This window comes from Sturnus vulgaris, chromosome 3 (genome assembly GCF_052056855.1).
Source record: "Sturnus vulgaris isolate bStuVul1 chromosome 3, bStuVul1.hap1, whole genome shotgun sequence".
In the NCBI taxonomy this organism is placed as follows: Eukaryota; Metazoa; Chordata; class Aves; order Passeriformes; family Sturnidae; genus Sturnus; species Sturnus vulgaris.
Window position 1 is genome coordinate 22,230,094 of NC_142245.1, and position 23,030 is coordinate 22,253,123.

At 37.5% G+C, this 23,030-nt stretch overlaps 1 protein-coding gene across 2 annotated transcripts in view; it reads right to left on the reverse strand.

The window, feature by feature from the left end:
- The window catches only part of KCNK2 (potassium two pore domain channel subfamily K member 2), a 128,435-nt gene that overhangs the window by 87,878 nt on the left and 17,527 nt on the right, over positions 1-23,030 (reverse strand). For both annotated transcript variants that reach the window (XM_088161180.1, XM_088161179.1), the window contains exons 2-3: positions 17,902-17,976; positions 17,046-17,239 (exon numbers count right to left, since the gene is read on the reverse strand). In XM_088161180.1, the coding sequence (XP_088017306.1) occupies positions 17,046-17,079 (34 nt within the window). In that variant the 5' untranslated portion in view covers positions 17,080-17,239; positions 17,902-17,976. The remainder of the gene's footprint in view (positions 1-17,045; positions 17,240-17,901; positions 17,977-23,030) is intronic.

Consider the following 23,030-nt stretch of genomic DNA (forward strand, 5'->3'; position numbering starts at 1 on the left):
TTTTTTCAGTGCTTAACAAGGACACAGTGAAAAATGGAAAGAGATGGAGGAAAAAGGGAGAGAACAAAGTCACCACTTAGTGCAAGTCAGTGGCTGAAACATCCACTCAGGAGACTGGAGAGGAGATCTACGCTCATATCTTCTACTTCCCTGTGAATGTTCTAACCAGCAAGCCGTTGGGTGGAGTATTCTTAAGCCCCACATATTTAGCAAGCTGCTTATGATTTCAGCGATGAAGCATTTTCTATTGACACCCATGTCCTAACAGGCCAAAACCGAACACTTTTATTCCATTTTAATGTGTACCTTACTCAGGCAAATTCCCATCGACTTCAAAGGAAGCCTGGAAACCCGGAGCAGTCCGTTCTCACATTCTGTGTGTCAGTGTCTGTGCTTACACTGCCCTGCATGCCCTGGCACGCCCCAGGGTCCTGCTGCATGGAGCCTGCAGACCAACGCCCGGCTACAGCGTGCCACGGCTCATCTTCCACCTGGGCCTGGGCTTCCCTTGCCATGGGAACTGGGGCTGCGAGATCCAGGGACAAAGGGTTGGTGCACACCTGGGCCTTGCCCCAGTATAGCAGTGACAGTCAGCCTGCAGCTGCTTCTGAGCACCAGGAAATGGGAAGCACTTTCACATACCATGGCACAGGAGTAGCCTGCCCACTTAAGAAGTTGCCATGGGTATTCAGCAGAGCACAGCTCTCAGAAAATACTCACTGCAGGAAAGCACAGAAGGCAAACACTAATACACACTGTGCCTGAAAATAGTGTATGCATCTTGGGTTTGGATAAAGCAGAACTACGATAGAAACCACTTACCCATCATATTTAAAATCAGTGTATGAATCAAGCCAAAAAACAGTCACATATTATTTTAGAGTGCCAATTATTCAAAGTGAGTTATTCATTTATTCCTTAACATAAATTTTCTCTCTACTAAAGACTACTAAGTTTAGGTAAGTAAGATGCGTGCACTGGCCTCATTATAATAGCTTATATATGCTAAACATTGTGAAGCGCTCCCTGTTTCAGTAATTCTTTGAGGTGGAAAAAGTACTGTTATGTTCATTTTTATCAAAGGGATCTAGAAAATAGTGACTTGAGAAAAACACTATATAAGGAGCTTCCTTTGACAGGTTGGAGTTTATCTCTGTGTGGTAAATGTGCACTGAGAGAACTGGGCCATTTTTCTCCTTTGTAACAGACATTTGTTTCTAAAATCTTCAAAACCTATAAAGGATATCATGATTATGGATAGGAAGTTTCTTTCATAACGCACATCTTTAAATACTTGCAATTTCCATTCTACATTTTTCTCAGTGTTCTTTTACAACCATAATGACAATTTTAATTTTCTTTTTTGTGTGTGTGTGTATGTGAAATTTCCCTCCTAATTTTCCTTTGCTGCCTATTTCTTAATTTAGTTTGGAGTTTTCTAATCTGTTTTTCTTTCTATCTCCAGATGGTTCTGGCCTTCCAACTTATACATTCTCCCTAGGAGAAGAAGCACCACACATATTTCCAGCTTCTGTCTTCCTCAATAATAAATAAAATTCTACTTTCAAGGCTATGAAATTACATTTAGTTTGTACACAGCTGTTATTGAACTGACTTTGTCACTGTACAACCTGGGCTTTTTTCTTTGTTTCCAAATTGATTTAAGGTTTCATATTGATCTGGGTATCAATATCTACTTTATAAGCAACAATACCACTCATGTTCAAGGGCACTTTTCAGTCATCTCAAATAGGGCTCAATCTGAGCAATCTCCAAGGAAAAAGCTTCTTTGCTGTGCAGAATACTTACACTTAATTTCCTTTTAGGTATAGCTTCCCATAGATAGCTTTCTTGCAAAATGGTAGCTCAATCAAAGGCCAGGCATTGCTTTGTTCCCATTTGTTCTGACAAGTTGAAACATTCACATTACTTTTTAGAAATTTGCCCCATATGAGAAGTGAATTGTTGAAGGGGTTTTAAATTACTTTGTCAACCCTTTTTATTTTTTTTACTAAGACTTGTTTGTCAGCCCAATCTTCTGTAGCATCACCTCTTTTCTTTCTAAAACTTGCATTCTCATCCAAAAGTGTTCTCCAGACTGGCACACTAACACAGCTGCTTCTAAATGTGAGTCAGAATCTCATTCCATATTTCTCACTCAATTTTGATCTCTCTACTGCAATCTGATCTCAAAATTTAGATCCCATAAACAGCAAAAGTCAGAGTTGTTTTGGTTTTTTTTACAATATTAAATAAATTTCTCTTTGGAGTATTTTACTTGCAATTAATCCTGTCAGAATTTCATTCTTTCAAAGAGTGTGGCTCTCTTGACATTTTTTTTATCACAAACTGGTAATTATACTGCTCTTCTTTAATTGTAGGTTATTAAATTACATCCACTGCCTCTGGCCTGAGGTTAATGGAAAAAGAAGAGTAGCTCTCTTTTGCCCACCTCGCTCTTTGGAAACTTTTCTTTTTGAAGAGAAAAAACATTTCTTTAATCCCTCTGTCTGATGAATTTCATGAAAAGTCCATATGCAGTAGCTGTAGTCCTTACCTGCTATTCCAACTCCTTCATCCCTCACATTTTCTTTTGCTTTTCTGACACCAAATGCATGCTATTTTTCCTGTTTCTTCCTCAGATACCACAGAGTGCTCTTAGTGGTAATTAGTGCAATTGCCTAGGTTGGATCTTATAACCCTGATGAATCTTTCTTATGGTTAACAGGCAAACTAAGAAATGTTTAGCAGGGCTATTTAACACTGGAGCTTGGATGAAATGGAAGCTGATGCTTCTCTTCCTCCTCTTGGTGTTATCTGTTTTGATTCAAAGCAACACATTGCACAGGAAATGTTACACTTCTTTTTTTTTCCCCTGACTATTCAGGGTCCAGTTGAGCTTAAGTCCTTGCTTCAGCCTGAGTCTAAGATAATCTTTATGGCCACAGGTGACAGGAAAGAAATTTTTACGAGCAGTAAGTCTCCAATAAGTGGATGGGGAGAGTTAGTACATTATGAATAGAACCCAAAGTGGCCAGCTCCTTGAGCAGACAGCTACCAAACATCACACATTTGGGCTACTGATCCTTTCAGATGACCTACAAATAGCACTACTCATGTGGGTCACTGTGTCCTGTTTCCTGATCCTCATGTTAACACTGTATAAATACAAAGATATGCCACATAGTAAGCTCAGCCCTTGTATTCTGATTTAACCAGATTTATTAGAGGTTCTGTTAAATCCACCATTTTGCTCATACTGAGTATTTTTCTTAGTATCAGTAGTACATAGGAAGTGAGGTTTGGCCAGCAAGTGCCATCAGAGTGCTGTATGCCAACCCTGGTGAAGTGTCAGTGGGAGAAGTGCACTTAGTTCTAGTCATCAGTGATCCACAAAAATTAATCCAAAGAGGAACAGTAAAGATTTCTAGATGAATCATGTCAAAAGAAACTGGAAGAGCTCAGCTCATTTAGTCTGGCAAAATGAACGCTGAGAAGACTCTGATTGCTGTGTGTAGATCAATCAAAGAGTCTTTTTTGAGCTAAGAAACCATGTTGGCAACAAAATTGGAATTTATTCTGTGAATAAATTTTGGCTGGAAATCACAAAAAGCGAGAGAAGAGCCAACTTTTGGAGCAATGTCTCAAGGAGGATTAGAACAAAAACTTAACATTGTAAAATAGAGGGTGGCCAATTTATAGAAAAAATATTTATCTGACATGCTGCCTGCAAAAACAGGAGTTTGGTCTCAGAGGCTCAGGGGGAGGATGGTCAACTTTCCTGAACCCATAAATCACATTCCCTAGCCATCACAGAGCCACATAGACGTCAGAGAGCTGTGGGGAGAGTAGATAGCTCAGCAAGCCCCAGATCTTTTAATGTTCCCTGGTGGGTTAGGGCTGGATGGCCCCTGTTCCCCAGCAGCCTCCAAACCAACGCCGCCCAGTGCCACACGAGCCCTGTAACCCCAGCAAGGGAGTTCATCTGGCATGCAGCTCAAAAAAACACCCCCAAGCCCTTCATCCCAAACCTTGCCAGCCACACATGGAGATGTAACATTCTTCCAACCCACAGCTCTCAGGTACCAGACTGTCTCTTCTGCAGACTGAGAAGAAAAATCATCTGGAAGAATATCTTTTGGAATAAGATTTTTTTATAAGTACTTGTTCTCTGATCTCCTGCAATTTTAGCAACAGTAGCATTGAGAACTACAGTAAAGACTGAACATTTTTATGCTAAATTATTATCATCAGGGTTAAATGCTGTGCTGGTAATTTAAGGAGATTTGAGATTTAAGATGCAATAACAGTGTCCTGAACTGCATGTTCTACCAAAGCCGAAACACTCACAGCAAGTAAGTGTCAAAGCCAAGGGTATGTGCCATTTATTAATAGAAGATGAAGCTATTGCTGAGTTAAGAAGTCGCCTCAAGTTACTAGTATAATTAAAAACTGTGATTAAATATTAAGATGAATGAAATAATTTAAATTGTGAGCTGTCAAAGTGCCAAGTAAATAATTTAAAGACAGATTTAAAAAGCAGTGGGAACACCCTTTTTCTGCTTTTACTACTTCTTCATATATTACTAACCCTTTCTTACCATTTATAATCTAATCCTCACATTCTTCTCTGATATTTGCATATGTTAGTGAGGTTACTTTCTCCTACAATGTATTTCTGTTTATAGTATGTGCTTGTAAACTGAAGAAGAGGCTGTGCTTGTTCCTATGTGAAAAAGAAAAAAAATATCATTGGGAATAGGAGGACAAGCCTTTCTGGGGCAGCCACAGGGACCAAAATATATGTTTGTGGATAGAGCAAGGAAAATTAATCAGGAAAGTGGGTCTGCGTTGTCTGCAAGTTGTTTTGTTATCTAAATATTTTCTTTTTAGGACTTTTCCATCTCCATTTTCTCTTCTCTTAAGAGCTACTTTTCTCCCTTTGGATAAATAATACCCTTTTCTTGTTTCATCAAAGGGCATCAGAGGCCAATGCTGATGAAGAGAAAATAAAAAGGAAGGCAATTGCTGCCACTAAAGTAAGAAAGAAGTGTGTGCACTGACTGCATGGGTAGTCAGGTGGTCAGAAGATTGATTACTGCATGCCATGGCCCTCACCTGGAATATTGAACAGTCAAGAGACAGTTTTACTCTGCTTGATCCAGCACCTTAGCTAGCCTGGCAGTATCAAGTCATTGCCCTCTTATCTCCATGGTGGAGCTGAAATGCAGATTCCCATGGGAAGCTTCAGTTAGACCAGTGTTTTTCTGTGAACAGAGTTTTTTTCTTGACGAACTGGCTTCTGTCATCAAAGATATTTTAATATACTTCAAAAAAATTCCTCACCATCTCCAACTCATGGTAGCAAAGAATAGAAACAGAGCTTTGTTCCCACTATGCCAGATGTGCATTCCTGATGCCTTGCTCTGTCTGCCACCAGCCTGGATGAGGGCATTGGTCTTTCATGAGTGTCACACATCCCTAGGTGCTCTCTCTGCAGAGATGCAAATAGACACCCACAGCTAAACTACAGGGTATAATTACATCCATGCAGAAAAACTGTGCATGGCTAAGGCACGCTGAAAAGTTGAATAAGCTCACTAAAAGCAAAGTTTCCATCCCATCATTTTCCCCACAGATAATAGGAAACCGATTTCTGATGCCCATTTTAATGTCATCTTGAAAGTGCACAGTGCCCAATGGATCAGTAAACACATTTTTGAGAAACCAAAACAGAGGTTTCTAGACAAAAACCTACCCAGCTGTAGTATTTTGAAAGAATGTTTGAGAGTTAATAAAGAAAACAGTAGACCTTCCCCCATTCTTAACCTGTGCAAGGAAGGTTAAGTTCTTCTCTGCTGAAGAACTATGGATTTTTACCTAGAGATGTGTCATACAGATTGCTTTACAACACTCTCCAGTCATGCAGCTGTAGGCATCCAAGTTCTGCCATCACTGTCCCTCCACAGTTCTGTCTGCCTATACCTTTGAATACACTTAAGTTTTTGTGGAGAAGCTGTTCTGCACCCGCACCAAAACCCAGGATTTCTGGGGAGCTTTTCCTAGGAATACCAAATTCTTTAGCAAAGCTCGTTAATAAGAATGTTGCCTGGATATAGAAGCATTTTTCTTTCCTGTCATTATATCTCTATCGAGAGACATTTTACATCCACCTGTTTTCAATATGATCTTTTAAGCCACTCTACTCCATGCCTTTGCACTTGTGAAGATGATGTTCTCATCCTTGCAAAATGGTTCAATTTTCCATGGAAGCAGTAGCATCTGCAACTTATAGAAGACTTCTATGCAGAGTCCTCATCTGCATGCCTTCTTTTTACCACACAATAGCAGTCTGGGTGAGCTTTCCATAGGGCTGTCCCCCTTCTGCTGGATACTTATCCCAATTGAATAGAAAACTGAATTAGATTCTTGAATACAAGTATCCCAGTCTCCTTACAGTCTGCAGAAAGGCAAGATTAATGGAATGAAGCATAGAAAAGACCAAAGATGTGGATTTTGAAAGGTTGGTAACATACGGTTTCTTCTCACTGAGGATTTTACTTATGCTAAAGCAGTTTTTTCTTCTTTTTTACATAAAGAATAGGATTTTCAGATGCAATTTTTTAATATAGTGTGTATTGTTGATGAATACCAGAAATATACCGATTGCTAAAGATTCCTTGTTCATTAAATTAATCCTTTTATTACCTTTGGTAAAAAGGCAGTGGTTATATATCACCTTCTTTTGGATTTTTTAATATCAGTCTGTATTTATTCAGCAAGAGAACCAATGCTCTTGCAGCAGTTGTAAGTAAGATTCCCAGAACACTTGCTCTACAGGCAAATGGCATCACAGTTCATGTGCAGGGCCCAGGCAATGAAATAGAAAAACTGTCTTGTTAAGCATCTGCAGTGAAATACTGGTTTCACTGAGCTTCAGCACTGATCTCAATTGAATTTTACAATTAATTTTACTTTCGTATCATACACTTTGGTAAAGGCAATAATTCTGCCCCACACTGAAGAGGGGCACTTTCTCCTTTGGTTTTGTGGCCTTTATTTCACAGGCTGATTGAATCTCAATAACTCACAGAACCACTGTGAAGCCACAGCTGTCCCTTCAGGCTCAAAAAGGACTCAACTAAAAGCAGCACATACAAAGATCAAGGGAAGCAGTAGCAAGTGGGTCTTGCAGTTGTTTGCTGATGGTTTGAAGATACCTGATTGTGGCAAAAGTATGAGAATGTTTATCATTTTTAATCACATTATTTCTAAATATACATCTTTCCACTTCAGTCCCAGCCAGATTATGTATGCAGCTGTGGTTTTTTATATTCTCAACTGATGGTTTTCAAAATTCCTTAAAATTATTACAACCACATTTGAAAGTAGTCAATGTCTTATCTGAAGCACCAGAGCATCCTACAAAAGGCCTCAAGAAGAGTTTAGTAGTAGTAGATATAATTTCATAGAATCAAAGGATGGTTTAAGTTGGAAGGGACTTTTAAGACCATGTAGTTCCAATTCCCTTGCCATGATCAGGGACTCCTCCCACTAGACCAGGCTGCTCAGAGCTCCATCCAGACTGGCATTGAACACTTCCTGGGATGGGACATCCACAGCTTCTCTGGGCAACCTGTTCCAGTGCTTCACTTCCCTCACAGTAAAGAATTTCTTCCTATTGTCTAATATAAACCTACTCTCTCTCAGTTTGAAGCCATTCCCCCTTCTCCTGTCTCTACAAGCCCTTTTAAATAGACTCTGTCCATCCTTGTAGGTTCCCCTTAGGTGCAGGTTGCAATTAGGTAATTCCAAAGCATTTTCCATGCTGAACAAACCAAACTCTCTAAGCCTTTCCTTGCAAGAGAGCTCTTATCAGCTTGGTGGCCTCCTCTGGACTCACTCCAACAGGTCCATGTCCTTCCTGTGGTGGGGACTCCAGAGCTGGGTACAACAATCCCAGTGGGGTCTCAGCTGAGGGTAGTAGAGCGGCAGAATCACCTCCCTAAATCTGCAAATCTATTTTGTTCTTTGCAATAGCCCAGGTTACTCTAGAAGCAGCACATCTTGACAAAAAGTTTGTAATATAAGTTAATAGCGATTCTCAAAATATTGCACTCAGCTCCAGCATTTAATTTCTGCCTGCTTAGACTTCTTCAGAAGCAAATACTTATTCTGGGGGAGAACAGACTACGTACACAGCCAGTAACATGCATGTTACAGATGGACCCTGCTGATCTGCCTGCCTTTCTTCTGGAGAGCTAGCCAGAGACAGCTTGGGCAGCTGTGGTGTTGTAGTAGACAAATATAATCTCATACAAATATATAACCACAAGTTCAAGTCTCTGCCTTGTTCACATGGGAGGAACACTGGAATGAAGGCAGATTTGTTCTGCCCTATGGATGGGTTCACAGGTACAACAAGCAGTTGCCATGGCCTCATTGACTGTGAGAGCTCTCCCAAAAGGGGGTGAAGATTGAACTCTCAGAGCTGTTTGAGGCTGCACAGCCTCAAGCCATGTGTTTATGGCTGAGGATGTGATCTGAGCTCTTATCTTTCATGTGACAAAGATCAACCTGCACAACCTGCAGTACAGTCTCTGCATCCCTCCTGCCACTTCAGGGATGGTTCTAGCATCCCTGAATGTATCCTTGTGAACCAAGGAATGGGGCCAGAACAAGATTTTGAAGGGAGCCCGCAGCAGCCTCCAGAGACATAGAGGTAGATGCTATAGGTATATGATATATGCTAGAAGTAGAATTACAAGCCTGAGGAAACAAAGCATGGTGCCAGCACTTGCTTTACCATTCTACCAACTTTCCCATATGTACATGAGTGCTCACAACACGCTAAATTGTTTTGTAAGCAAATATAAAGCAAATGGTAGGTGGGAAAATTGAAAGATCTATTTGAGGGAACAATGGCAATATTAGTAAGATAAAATCATTATGTAGGCACATCTCCCAGGGAGGAGTTTTTGTTTTGTACATGTATTTTTGTTAAGAGTGGAAACAAATAAAGGAGGTACTAGATCGAGCAGAGGAAATCCAAGCAGACATCCTTACCTGTACCAGCCAAGAATCCAGTACACATCTATAGCCAAGTCAATTGGAATTTTGCCTTATTCATGAATGCTACAATCCCAGGCACCCTAAATGGTAACATTCTTCATTTTATAAATTATACTACAACCCATATATTGTTTATCTCTGGTCATACATGTGGTTTCTCTTTAAATTTATATATTTAAATGTATTTCACCAGTTTGCAAGAGATTTGACCTTCCACTTGCCTTTCTCTATTACCTACCAACATATTTTTTAGACAGTGATACATTTCTGGTTTGGAACATGATGAAAATGAAAACAGAACAACACAACAGCAAGCATTTTTCAGTGACATAAAGGATAATAAAACTGGAGATTCTGTGATTACTGTGCAACTCAACGAGTTTTCAAATGAACAGTTCAGCAAGCAACACTCCATTATTCAAATAATTGTTAAGAAACTTTTTTTTTCTGGTATTAACAAACACTCAGTTTATAATATGATACACCATATATTACTCCAAATCTGTGAGGGAGAGAATGAGACAAAATGATATTTCTCTTTGGTAACATACACATACCATTCTTTAGTAGAAACGTACAAATGAAGATACTTTTTGTTGTTTTGGATTTTTTTGTTTTTTGTTTGGTTGGTTGTTGTTGTTGGTTGGTTGCTTGCTTGCTTTTTTTTTTTTCGTTTTGATGCAAGGCTTAGTCCATGTTAAATACAAAAATAAGCAACATATTTTGGTTTAGAACGTAGGATTGGCAGGGTTTCTTCTATTTGTCAGTCAGTTGTGAACTGTTTGCTATGTTGGTGCAGAATCCCACTGATTTTATATATGGAGACTTACATACTTATCAAGCAGCAGGAAAAAGTGAGGTTATGAGCTTCTCTAAGTTGTTTTCCAGCTGATCTATTTGTGTCCAATACATCATCCCAGTACAAAAACAACAACTAAAACTACCAATTCATTTTGTGGAAAAAATGTTGTTCTTCTCTGGGCTTCTCTTCTCACCACATACCATCAGTAAAAAACATTATATGTTAATCTAAATTCTGATCCCAAAGTAAATAAAATAGTTTCCTAGTTTTGCCATCAAGCTCTTAAATAAGTGACTGTTTTAACTTGTGAAGAGTCCAAGACTAAGACAAAAATTTAATTGAGATGCAAAAAGATGTTAGGATATACTTGGGGATTTTAAATTGCTTCATATCCAGGCTCAAAATTAAAAGGAAATAATGGGGGTTTTGTTACATGTAACCAGAAATAGGCATAGAGTCAGATTAATGTCTAAACAAGTAGTGTGATCTGATCTCCCAGAAAATCTCTTTACTAAGGACACTCCAAATGATGGCAATAGCCTTTAATTTTACCCCAAACCTGTAGGTTTTGATGACATTTTACATACATATATCTAATTTCCAGAGGTCACAATTCTTTTGGGTATTGTTTCAAAGAATAAATAACCTCTAGCAACGAAACCAGCTTTTGATTCTTTGTGACAGTCAAATTTTAACACATTTCAAAGGAGTTTTCCATTCAGTTGAAAAGTGATATTGTGGGTCTATAAATGCATTAAATCATTTGTTTAAAATCAAAACACTTGCTTAAAATAAAAAATTTAAATATCCTAATTTTTATCAAAACAGGCAGAGCATGTGAACTAGCTTCTACACGGATACACTTTTGCTGTTTACACTCCCTGGCATTAGAGATTTACCAACCCTGTGGCCTCACATTTGAACACAGCCCTACACAGACAACACACTTCTAGAGCACAGCCCTGCATAGAAAACACACCAGAGCAGTTTCCTGCCTGCTGGAAGGACTGCACAGTCTGCAAAGTAGACTTTTGCCATTGTCACTTGTTTTCTAAATCCATTTCCCAAGCCAGAATCAAAGATGTGACTCCACACTTATAACAAGAAAGCTGCCTGGAAGTGTGACTTTGTGGCCCCTGGTCACAAAATGTGAAGTAGTTTGCTGCAAAAGGACTATTCTTTCAGGAAAATAAAGAAGCTCTGCAGTCTTAGTATTAATTCAAGGAAAAAGGATGTACTCCATGTACCTTGGTACTTATTATGTCTGCTAGGTAGTGGTAAAAATGTCTTCCTTTAACATTAGTTAAAACATTTTAGATGTTGTGGAGCAAAGGAAGGATTTTCTTTTTCTTTAAAAAAAATATGGGGGGATTCAACTTATTTTAACTTGAAATTTACAAAATTTGATGCTTCAGACTCACTAGTTGGCAATTTAATGTTTTTTCTGTTTCATGCATCCTGAGTTCTCTTTTTAATTTTGTACTTTTTCTGAAGTAATGTAGTTGTGAAAATGGATTTCTGCTTGAAATGTTACTGACTGACAAAGGAATTTTGCTTTTATGCCTAAGAACAGCTTGTCTTCATTGTTCTGAGTCCAGATTCTGGCAGGATGTGTGTTAAAGCATATTTTAGACTGCAATTATTAAAATCTCTTTCAATGTTACATAACATAGAACGCGAGTCTTTCTAAAAAAAAAAAAATTGATTACTTAGATTGCAGTGTGCCTGCAATGCAATGGATTTATTTCAAGAATTAAAATACAATCTTCCTTTTGGAGTGCTGGTTTCACTAAAGTTTAATAAAGAAAAAAACCTTAGTGTTAATAATGCTCTGTAAATTATCAGTATTTCAGCAAAAAAGATTAAAGTGAAAATCCAGAACTTTTTCTGCCACAATTTCCTCTTATTTTAGTGAAGAGGTGTTGCTTTACTTTAAGCACAGAAAGTATACAAGAGTCAAAAGCTGCAGAGTTGTACAAAGGTCAGTTTGGTGCCACTTGACAGAGGCAAGAGTTTAAAAGCTCTCTGCAGAAATCTGTCTCTTTTTTGACAGATTAGTTTGCCTAGATAAGTACTGCATTCTTCTCTCTTTTTCCTCAGACCATACAGACTGAGCATTAAATGTCACAGCCTTGTTACTGCTGGCTCTCGGCCACTCACCTTGGGGAAAGAACCAGAAATAAGTGTGTTTTGGGTCAAACCTTCTGACTGTTAGGGCAGGAAAGATGTAATGGGAGGAGGGGGTCCCATGCAGGTGGTGTAGCACTGCTCTGAGACTGCTCATTTTGAGACCCTTGCTCAGTCCCCCACCCTCAACTCACTTCCTGGAGGAGGGCTCTAAGGGCTGGCTTTGTACAGGTGAATAAAATGCATGAATTATCTAGTTTGCATACGAGGTGTGCAAAAGAAAAGGGATTGAGCCCCTTTACTCTCTTTCACTCCTGCCTCACAACCCCAGCTCTGGACCACCCACATGGCAGGATCAATGTTGGAGGTAAGGACTGCTGATATTCTTAATTCTTTCTCCCTTTTCTGTCTTTATTTCTCTCCTTCTTTGCTTTGCCCGGGCCACACATGGCTATCAGGCTCCATACTGAAGTTTGCTGTGGGAGTGGGGACATTGTGGCCGTGTGTTGTGGCTTGTGAGCCAGCACCTTTGAGAAGGTTGCTGTGGGAGCTGAGAGCTAATTGAAGTGTACTGTACAAAATCCAAGGGCTTGTGGAAGTCTACTGTAGAATTTAAGAGTTTGTGAGCCAACACTTTTCGTGTCTAAGCAGTGGGCTGGGTGCTGGAGTTATGGTGACTGCAGAACAAAGTACAGGAGTTCCCAGACATGTGGTCCAGTGTCTTTGTTCAGCCCGATGAGAATTTATAAGGAACATCACAGCCACTGCTGGTGCATTGGGACACCTTGCTCCCACCAGCAGAACCCCTTGCTTTGACACTGTATCCTCACACCCCTGCAGGGCAGCACTTTGTCCATCACAGTTACAGTCATTTACAGGGAACAGAGCATCGACTTACTCCACTCAGTCCTAGTCATGCCATTTCAAACAATAAACAGTGACCAAATAAAGCCAAACTCCATCTCCTTTCAAAGCTCTGGACCTGAAGTTGAACACTGAAGGTAGGCTAGTGTCCCACAGCTGTTACCACTGATTTTGATTTAGGAGAGTGCTAATGTAGCAATGCTTCTGGAAGCCAAAACTCAAGAAGTCACAGCCAATTTTTACTCAGTACTTACTCTGAAAAATCATACTGGACAATTTTGCCCAAACATCTTGGATTGTTTATATAAACAGGAAACAGATCCTGCCCAAACTTTATGGGTTTTATTAGACAACATGAACAGGCAGAACAGTTAGGAAAGGAATCCTTAGCTCCCGGCCTAAAGTCCTGGGGCTGTGAAAGAGGAAGTAGAAAAAAAAAAAAAAAACAGCAAAGTTGTGCTGTGGAAACCTGGACTACAGCACATTACCTTGGACTGTGAACATGTATTTTACCTTTACAGGAAAAACTGCAGGAATAAAAATATCCCTCTCCCAGATCACTCTGACCTCCCTTTTTAGAAAGAAGGCTCTCTTTGAGTAACTCAAAAAATCATAGATGGACAACTCTATGCATTTACTGCTAATGTTTCACGTAGCAAGTATTGTCTCAAAACCTGAAACCGCTTAAAAGTGGTCATAACTACTTTAAAACATGTACTTTTTTTTCCTCTCCACCAGTGAAAAATAAAGAAGGATGTAATAAATAAAAGAGTGGAAGGAAGCCAAAAAGGTATTTGTCTTCATGTTATTTTGTGGCTTACCACATCATACTGAAGATTTCAGCATTATACCGTGTTGAATGTTATGTCAATTTGCTGCCAGCACAGAGTGGTTCCTTTCTCTTCCAAAAGTGGATGTAGGAAGTAAATCCTCTCTTTTAATTGCAGATTAGTTTAGATGGGAAGTGGTTATACAAACAGGAAAGTTAAACTACCATGTATTTTATCTATGTCAATCAATCAGATTAAAATAAAAGTATGAAAAGTCTGCTTAATCTCAACATGATGCCTCTCAAATTTTCAAACATGCTTTGTCAGTAGTGCAGATCTTTTTGATTTCATACTTGACAGGTATTGGGAATTAGTTTCCATCTGTTTTTTTGTTCAATCTTTTCCAAACCCTGACACATTTTTCAGTGCTCCCCTGTTCCTGCACTTGGTATCCTTCCAAATTCAAGATCTTGACCAAGTGGAATTCTCACCAAGGCCCAGGAGAAACATCAAACTCACATACTAAACATACATAAATTTAAATAATCTTTGAAAACTATGTCCCAACATCTGTAGCAGGCTGACAAATGCTTGGCTGTATTTATTGATGCAACTCCTTAACTAATCTAGAAAACTAGAAAGGTTAAAGACCAATGAAAGAGAGGCTACAGGAACAAAATAGCATTCATTTGGCTGCAGCATGATCTAGGATGTTCTAAAATATATTTGTAAGGTGAACAATTAGAACTGCCAGTTCTAGGGCAGCCTTTTACTCTTTCTCCTCCACTTTCCAACATAATATAATTTCCAAGTCATTTAGAAATACCAGAAATTTTTTTTCCTTCTGTTCTCCTAAAAGACTTTCACCTCAGCTTCTCCAGCATCCTCAGAGAAATGTGTTGATGCAGTTTGTGCTATTAGACTGTTAATGATTTTTCCTTATTTCTATTCTTATTCTTTCTATTCTTATTTCTTGTTATAGATTATGTCTTTTCTGGAAACAACTGTCAAATACTAAATGCAAATACTAAAATACCATCAATAACCCTAAGGATGTACATATTACACACAAACTTCAAATCCTATCTGATCCTGTTGGCTTGTTTGCATTATGTTTTGTTTTTCATATTTAAAGAGTTTTATGCACCCATATGGTGCAGGAACTTTCTTTTGAGATGCATTCCAATGTATCCCTCAGATTTAGTGACACAGATAAGATACAGAAAAGACCTATCTTCTACTAATCCAAGCTCCTATATGAAACTTTCATTTCAGAGAAGACAGAGTTGCTACTTCCTTCCCTTTACTTTTGAAAAGTACTTTTTCATATCAAATATTAAGTTGGTGCAATTTCCCCCAATAGGCAGCAAATAACTGAATTTATATTCACACATTCTATAAAATGCAGATTGCATAATATAGCATGATGGGTCTATTCCATTATGCTTCATTACTATGTTGGAAATTACACAGTATGTTTTTCTCTTTAGTACTCCATCATTCTAAATTACGGCTGCACTGTAGGTTACTCTATGTAGTAAATAATCTAAATACAGTTCCTGCCTGGCACCCTACTAACAATGAGCAACACTTTCCTTCCAAGGTGGTCCTGGGGCCTTACTTGAATTCTAGCTATGTAATTACATTCAACCTACCTAAGGTCTCCTTTAGACTGCAAACGTATTCTTCATTTGTCATGATTTTATAGTGGTGCCTCAAGCAATGGAGCAGCTACACGTGGATGCTACAGCAATCTTGGTACCTCAGAATAACTTACCTCAGCTGTTTTCCATACCTATTAGAATTATGGGGAAAAAACTGATCATGGAATAAAAATCTGATAGAAAACAAGTTGGTGATGGTGTTTGTTTTCAGTATTTAAAAATGAATGATTGAGTGCATCAGCTTCCTAAAGAAGTAAAACTACTCGTTCTTCAATTTTAATGCTCATGATTGACAGGTTATCTAAAGCCTCTGACATTGCTGGAGAAAACAGTGTTAAACTAAATCTAGAGAAAAGTATGTAATCACTGATAACTCTGAGATAGAAGAGCAGGAAAGGAAATAAAACAAGGAGAAATCACCAGCAGGCTGGGACTTTTTAATCAGTAACTCCAGACTGAACATCCACCTCTGTGGTACACACCTTAAAGCAGTAAAAGCAGTCAAAGGTTACAGTTTTATTATTTCAAGGAGAAGTGATCCTTTAGTTAGGAGGGTTAAGTATTTTGGAAGGCATCACTTCAGCACGATTAAACGTCTAAAAGAAAGACAAATTCTAGTTCACTTTCAGAAGTATTGAACCACAGACAGTGATTCAAAGGAGACAAAACTCTGCAATTAACAGAACTGCATCAGAGAATAGAGTTCTGTTGCATGACACTAAAAGTTCTGCTGTGAAGGTAGTAAGTTGTTTATGCCCAATCCAAGACTATCTATCACTTAAGATTGTGTTTACCCTTATGCTTTGTGAGGACTGCAGACAAACAAGCATGAGGAGAAAATTCCTGCTCACAAACAAAAACTACATACACAACACTGGAAGGAAGCAGACATTTTTAAAATTTTTTGGGAGGGGGGAAAAAAAAAGGGGAAAAATCCCTCACAAAAGCAAGGGAGATATTCTGAACGTACCTCCTTCTTCTAGTAGCTCAAAAGACTCATCTCTAATTCAGAGGCCTACAGTACAAGTCCCTGTCCCTTGTCTGACAGAAATCTGCGAACAAGTTTTCCTGTTTCATGTGGTCTAAACACTGAAGCATTAATTTTTTCTTTCAAAGATTTTGACTGAGATTTCCTCAGGGCCTGAGAAAACTTTGCAGTCCAAACTTACATACCTGCTGATAATTCCCAAATTAAAAAAATAAGGACTTCCAATATCAGCCTGTGATAGTAACTATTTACATTAATGTGTTAGAGTGAAAGCATTGTTTTAAGTGTCTTTTTTGGATAAAGATCACTAAATTAATCAGTTTCCTAATTTCCAAGCTTCTAATTAATCATCACATTGCTACACGTAAAGAAATATCCACAGTATAAAAGTTACATTTGTGATCAGGGCAAAGTTAAGGATATCTCCAGCTTCCCAAATAAGCATTCTTATGCTTATAAGAATCTGGATAACTGGTTTAATTTTCCTAAACACCATGCAGATATAGCAAATCTTCCATATATACACAAGAGTTGTATCTAAACAGACCTTCCTACAAAACTGACACTTCAAAAAAAAAGTCATTAACTAAAATAAGACATCCTTATTTAAAATAGATATATCTGTCATTCAGGCATTCTCTACAATTTAATTCTTAATCAATAATCTAATTCTGCATTCTAGTTCACCATCTCAAGTAATGGTTAAAACCTGTAAAGCTTAACTAAAGAAAGTATTTGTCTTCAGTAGTGGTACTTACAGTAAAAATTATGTCTTGCTTGTGGGTTCCTCATTTGGTGATGTAATATTCAGAAGTCACCATGCTTTTGTTCTAAGATAAAGCATTTTCTTTATTGCTGTCTTTAAGAAGTCTTCTGAACACGTCATCTCGTCATAACATATTCTCTTCCAAAGCACACTTAATTTCTCTCTCTGTATTTCCTGTCCAAAATACTAAATAAATAAAGGTAAACTGGTAAGTTACCAATTATTACATGTGGTATTTATTTAATGGTGTAAATTTTCATAGTACTTTACAGATGGCCGCTGGTAGAACAACTTAGGAAGTGCTTACAAACCTGAACCAAAATTACTTGAGTCTCTTGTAAGATTGAATAATTGTACCTGAAAAGTTCCAGAAGGTTTAAAAGAATATGCTTTCTTTAAATTAGTAAACAAAATCTAGCGTACCCATTAATTCTTCCTTTCTTAAGCATCATTCACATGAACCCTATGCAGCATGCAGTCTAATTGCTGCTGAAAGGCCCCCAGGATGTCAGGTGTGCCTCCAAGTAGAAAATTTGTTCTATTGTTTAAAGAAGGAAGATGTGCATTGCTGCAATTCCTTTTGTTATTTATGTTTCCTAAGGAGCATTCACAAAATAGGTTGTTAAGCATCCTTTCTCAACTGTATCAATAGTTATTGATCAGGACATTGATGAGGAGTTAGTGGTTTTAAGGAGGGAATAACATAATCTTTAGAATGTGGTTTTCTTTTTTGTGTTTTTGAAATTTAGTTGTCTTCCCCATCCCTCCTTCTTCCCCATGTGCTGCAATATTATGAATATGTCAGATACACATTTTGAAAAAGGATCCTGATTCATTGAGGTCCTTACCTTCAAGTGTCCACTAACTTGTCAAGTTCAGATGTCATTAATTTGAGGCATATTGCTTATATTTTCATTGAATTCCTTAAAAGAAAATAATGTGTTGCAATTATTCCATATTCTAGAAAATCATAACATAGAGCAATCTTACACAGAAAATCTGTTAGTCACAATATTTGTGAAAATATAATTGCCACTACAGTCATGTAGCAAAGTAGACAAAGAACAGCATTTTAAGCAATGTGGTAATACGGCAGTCATATAATTTGATCCTTAAATTTCTGACACATTATTTTTAAATATCTGAAAGTATTATGAATGGATTAAGAGAATGAATGTAACCGTCTCTCTTTCTCTCTCTTAAATATTCTGTATAATCCATTTGTAAATACATGCATCCACAAACATCAGCAAAAGAAAGTCTAGCTTAACCTCTGGGATTTTAAAAAGTAGCCAAACAATTAAGCATGCTTCATTTTTAAGCCACTATTTAATATCCCAAGTCTTTTTTGGCCAAGAGGTGAACACCAAAATAATACAATCAGAAAAAAACAGCAGCTATTTCTGAAGACTGTGTTACAGAGATCTCATTTTGCTCCCAATTCAGTGAAAAATGAACTTTTTCTCATTAATTTCACAGGTTGACGATCTGGACCCAGACTCTAGAAACAGAACCACAAGTTGAGAAAATTAAAGCACAGTGCTCTGTACAGTCATATGATGTCATTTCTTAAGATTTTCATAGAACTTCTCAATAGGGAGAAGCACCATATGTGACTCCCTGTGATAGATACTTCAATAGTTTCAGACACCTAAATTTCACAACTTTCCACCAGGAGCTCTAATATTTTGCTTAAAGCCCTGAAGTCAGGCAAACATTGTAGACCACCAGGTTTTTTTTTTCTTTGATTGTTAGTCTTTTTCTTGTGGTTAAAAGTTGGAAGTATGAGTTGTAGTTGACAAAGACCAAACAAAACAGGAACAGTAGTACTGTTAGCAGTAGTACTTTTCATTGACTTTGAAACTTTATTCTTACCAAGACCCAGATAGCCATGGTGGAGATGGATATGCAAATTAAAAGAAAATCTATCTTGCAGCAAAACTTATCTGTGTGTTGTTACTAATCACTGGTGTAAGAAGTTCTTTAAATTAGAGAATACTTTCCATTTCTGTGCATTTACAGTACAGGGTCCCAGCTACTCTGTAAGCAACTCAACTGTTCTGATAGACACTGCTCCTCTGCTCCCATTTAATTTGAGGTGACACAGATCTTTTGATCCATCCCTCTGTCTCTCAGTGAAAATAAACCTATACATGCTACCACCTAAGAACCAGCCAAAATCAATACCACAGAAAACCAAGCCCCAGGAATTTTGGATAAAAAACAAATACGAACTCCTTAAAATTGCAAGAATCACCAAAGGTGGTCAAAGCAAGCCTGAAAGCATAAATGGTCAAGAGAGATTTTCCACATAGCATGTGTTTCTGCTCTAATTCTGTTTTGATTGCTTTGCTTTTTTCTCTACTGGCAAGATCATTTGTCTGGTGTGCATGTTTATGAAAATGCTTTCAGATGATTGATTCTCTTTACTGAGGCCATTTTTGATCATTTGGTTATTACAGAAGCACACAAATTGCCTGGTCTCATTTCTGTTAAATTGTGTAGCTCATTTCTGTGAGCAACTGCCTCAACTCCCTGTAAATCTTGTGTGCCTGCACTTGGGTACTGACAATAACTAGGAAAGTATGAATTGAGTTCACTTCATATGAGAAAGTTAATGAAAATCTTCATGTGTAAATCCAGAGTAGGAGAAGAGTTAGACTCTATGAATAAGAGACTAATTGACAAGTTTTTGTGGAATTCCTAAGGGACTGGGATCTCTGCTGAGTTTTCCATTGAGAATTAGGGCAGATCAAATTATCTTTTCTTTGATTAAATAATGCAAATCTCATTTGTAGTCTGAGACTATGCAGCCATAACTCTGATATCAAGTCTCTTCATGACCTTCAATTTTAGTAATTTGCATTTTCTAGAAACTGAAAAATTATTACAGCTAGTAATATATAGTAATATATCTTATATTAACTTCAATCTTGTCCCTACTGTCTGTTTCATGTCTTTTTATTTCTCTACTTTTTTTTATCCAACCCTGTCACCTAAAACATTTTTCAGGATCTCTTTAGTCTCTACTGTAGAATACATTTAGATGGCCCAGAAGATTTTCACCTCAGATAGAGAAAATTAGGTTTAGAGAAAGCTCAAAAATCAGTTCCATAAGTTTATCTGCTTTATGAAAAAGTTAGGGATTTTTTTAATCTTTATTCTGTATTTTTTCCATTTATCTATATTTTTTTCCTGTGCTGATTGCAATTTGCAGCTGTGAATATATTCCCCCAAAAGTCCAAATTATGCATTTCAGTAGAGTTCAAAAATATTCTTAACCCCATTAAATTGCTTATCTGTCTCTCTTTTTCTATCAAAAATTCCATTAATGAATTCCAAGTCTCTCTTGGTGGAATTTTAGCACGTGAAAATACAGTCAGTTTTGACTGGTGTGCCAAAACCACACACAATGCATAAACACAGCAACCTAGGCTTTGGATCACAGCAGCAAAATTCCTAATCTTGGAATTGACCCCAAAACCATTTTCCCTAACATACCAGGGAAATTTTTACAGTGCTATATCAGTTAATGGAAGACAGAAAGCATTCAAAGTTTCTGCCTTCTACCATGAGGTAAAAACCTGTTGACGTATTGCCACAAATAAAACCAATTACTCAAATTGCCCTTCTCTGAAGAAAGTAATAAAAGACTTTACTGCTGACAAAGTTCAGCAAAGTTCAGATGCTTTCCTCACACCTAAGGCATGGAAACCTACCAAAAAAGACAGAGGGAACACTTGAATGTCCCACAAGACAATTAACACGAGCCAGTTACTAAAAATACGAGGCTAAAGACATCCACTTTGTCATCTGGAACAACTGGCCTCCATGTCTCATATCTGAGAAAATGGGCCAATTCCAAACATAGCCCAGGTTCAATGCCAGTGCACAGAGACACCTGAACACACAGGAAAGTTGCTCCCTCAAAGTTTTATCCCATGAGCGCAGTTAGCCCTTGTCAAGGGGATAAAAACCCAATAATCAGACCTCAACATCTTCCTAAACATCAGCTCTCTCTCTTGCACCTGAAGTTATGTCCTTCCCCTCTTGACCAAAACCTGCAACTGAGTTTCAGTACCTGCAGGTGGTGATTTTAACCAAACGAGTGACTCACATGCTGCCTTAGAGTGAATCAGCTTTTAGTGAGCTGTTGTTTGCTACCTCTAGCTATTACTTCTTTCAACAGCCACAATGCCTGAAAATTGTCCCACAGGAAGGCTGTAAACCTGCTAACCCTTGAAATGGGCAAGTTTAGCATTTCAGCAAGAAAGCCCTAAATGAGCGTGGGTTAATAAACCAGGAGTGCACTCTTTTACTGAATCTTTGACTGTCTTCATTGAAATGGCAAATGCTTTCCTTATTTAAATCAAGACATGAGATATATTGCCCTGTTAAGATACAACTTTCCTAAAAATGTATTGTTTCATATATTCATACCAGATATGCCATTTATAGGGATAAAGGTGAACATTATTATGTCATTAATAAAATACTCAAAGCAAGTACTTTTCTCATAAAATCTTCTCAGATTAATTTAATTCCTTTAGAAATCAATGACAAAGAGCACTTTGGAAAACTCCCACATACAACTCTTAAGACTTAGAAATGCAAACTATTTTTCTAAATAAAAATTTGCCCTCTCTCAAAGACATATGGATCCTTAATAACCAATCCTCTATATACAGGTTCCATAATGTTTCTCTATTCAATCTCATTTTACTGAAGCAATATTGACAGTATTCTACTGTAGAAATACAAATCCTTGGGCAAAATAAGGCACCTTAACTGTGCCAGAACTGGAAGAATCAGGGGTAAAGCTGTTCCTGCATAATTCTTCAGTCCCTCAATTACGCTGCAATTACAGAAAAGTCATGTAATGCCTACAAAATTCTGATCTACTGATACTGTGAGAGGGTAAGGTTTGAAGCCATGCACCTTCAATAGCACCACAGGTAAAACTGTATTATTGGCACCATTGACTTCAGGTATAATTAAAGCATTTGTGATGATGATTTTGTTTTTAAAAAACAAAATTCTAAGAAATAAGAAACAGATCCACAGGAATCAAACTGTGAATTTTAGATGCAAAATCATATTTTTAAAGGCATAGACACCTATATGCACGTGTTGGCACAAAAAGTATTATAAAACAATAGGAACATTTTTTGTGTTTTCATATTAAATATTATACTGACATAAAACCATAGCTGCAGTGAAAGTAAAAGGTGATGAATCCGAAACTGAAGAGAAAATTATTTTTACTCAATGTGATAATAATTTAAAAGATCTAAATGACTAAAGTATTTATGTGATAATTGTTATGTAGAAGAATATCCAGAATTATGTCCTTGTCAGTAAAAGGTGCAGAAGAAATTAATATTTTATATAACATCTTAATAAAATTCCTAATTTAAATATTTACTAATAATTAAGATTATAAATCATTAAAAAAGTGTAAGAAAGACACTGATCTAAGGATGGATAAGGAAAAATATACCAAGAATGAATATGAGGAAATAGCACTAGAATGCAATAACAGAATCAGAAAGACCAAGAAACAAAATTAGTTTTAAAGACAATGATTGATAGGAAAAAAAGCAACCAAGGGGAGGTTCAATTAACACTTCAAAATTTAGTGAAAAACAAAGGAAAGTACAGACTCATTACTTCACAAGGGAAAAAGGAAACAGCAGATGACTCAGAAAGGTTGAAGTCTAATGAAATAATGAAGACTGTGCAATTAACATCATCCTACTCACCTTGCTAAGCTGGAGTTCCCCCCAAGAATAAGGCACCCCATGTCTCCATGGAAAAATCTATGTAAACGTGAGGTAACTTAAGGGCAGTCACCAGGTTGCTGTTAAATTAATATTTATGCTGTGCCCATTAAAGTCTGGGAAGGAAAAATGAACTATTTCAGCCATTTTTCATGGAACAGTGTAGCATGAGAATGTATTTGGCTTTTAGGGGAAAG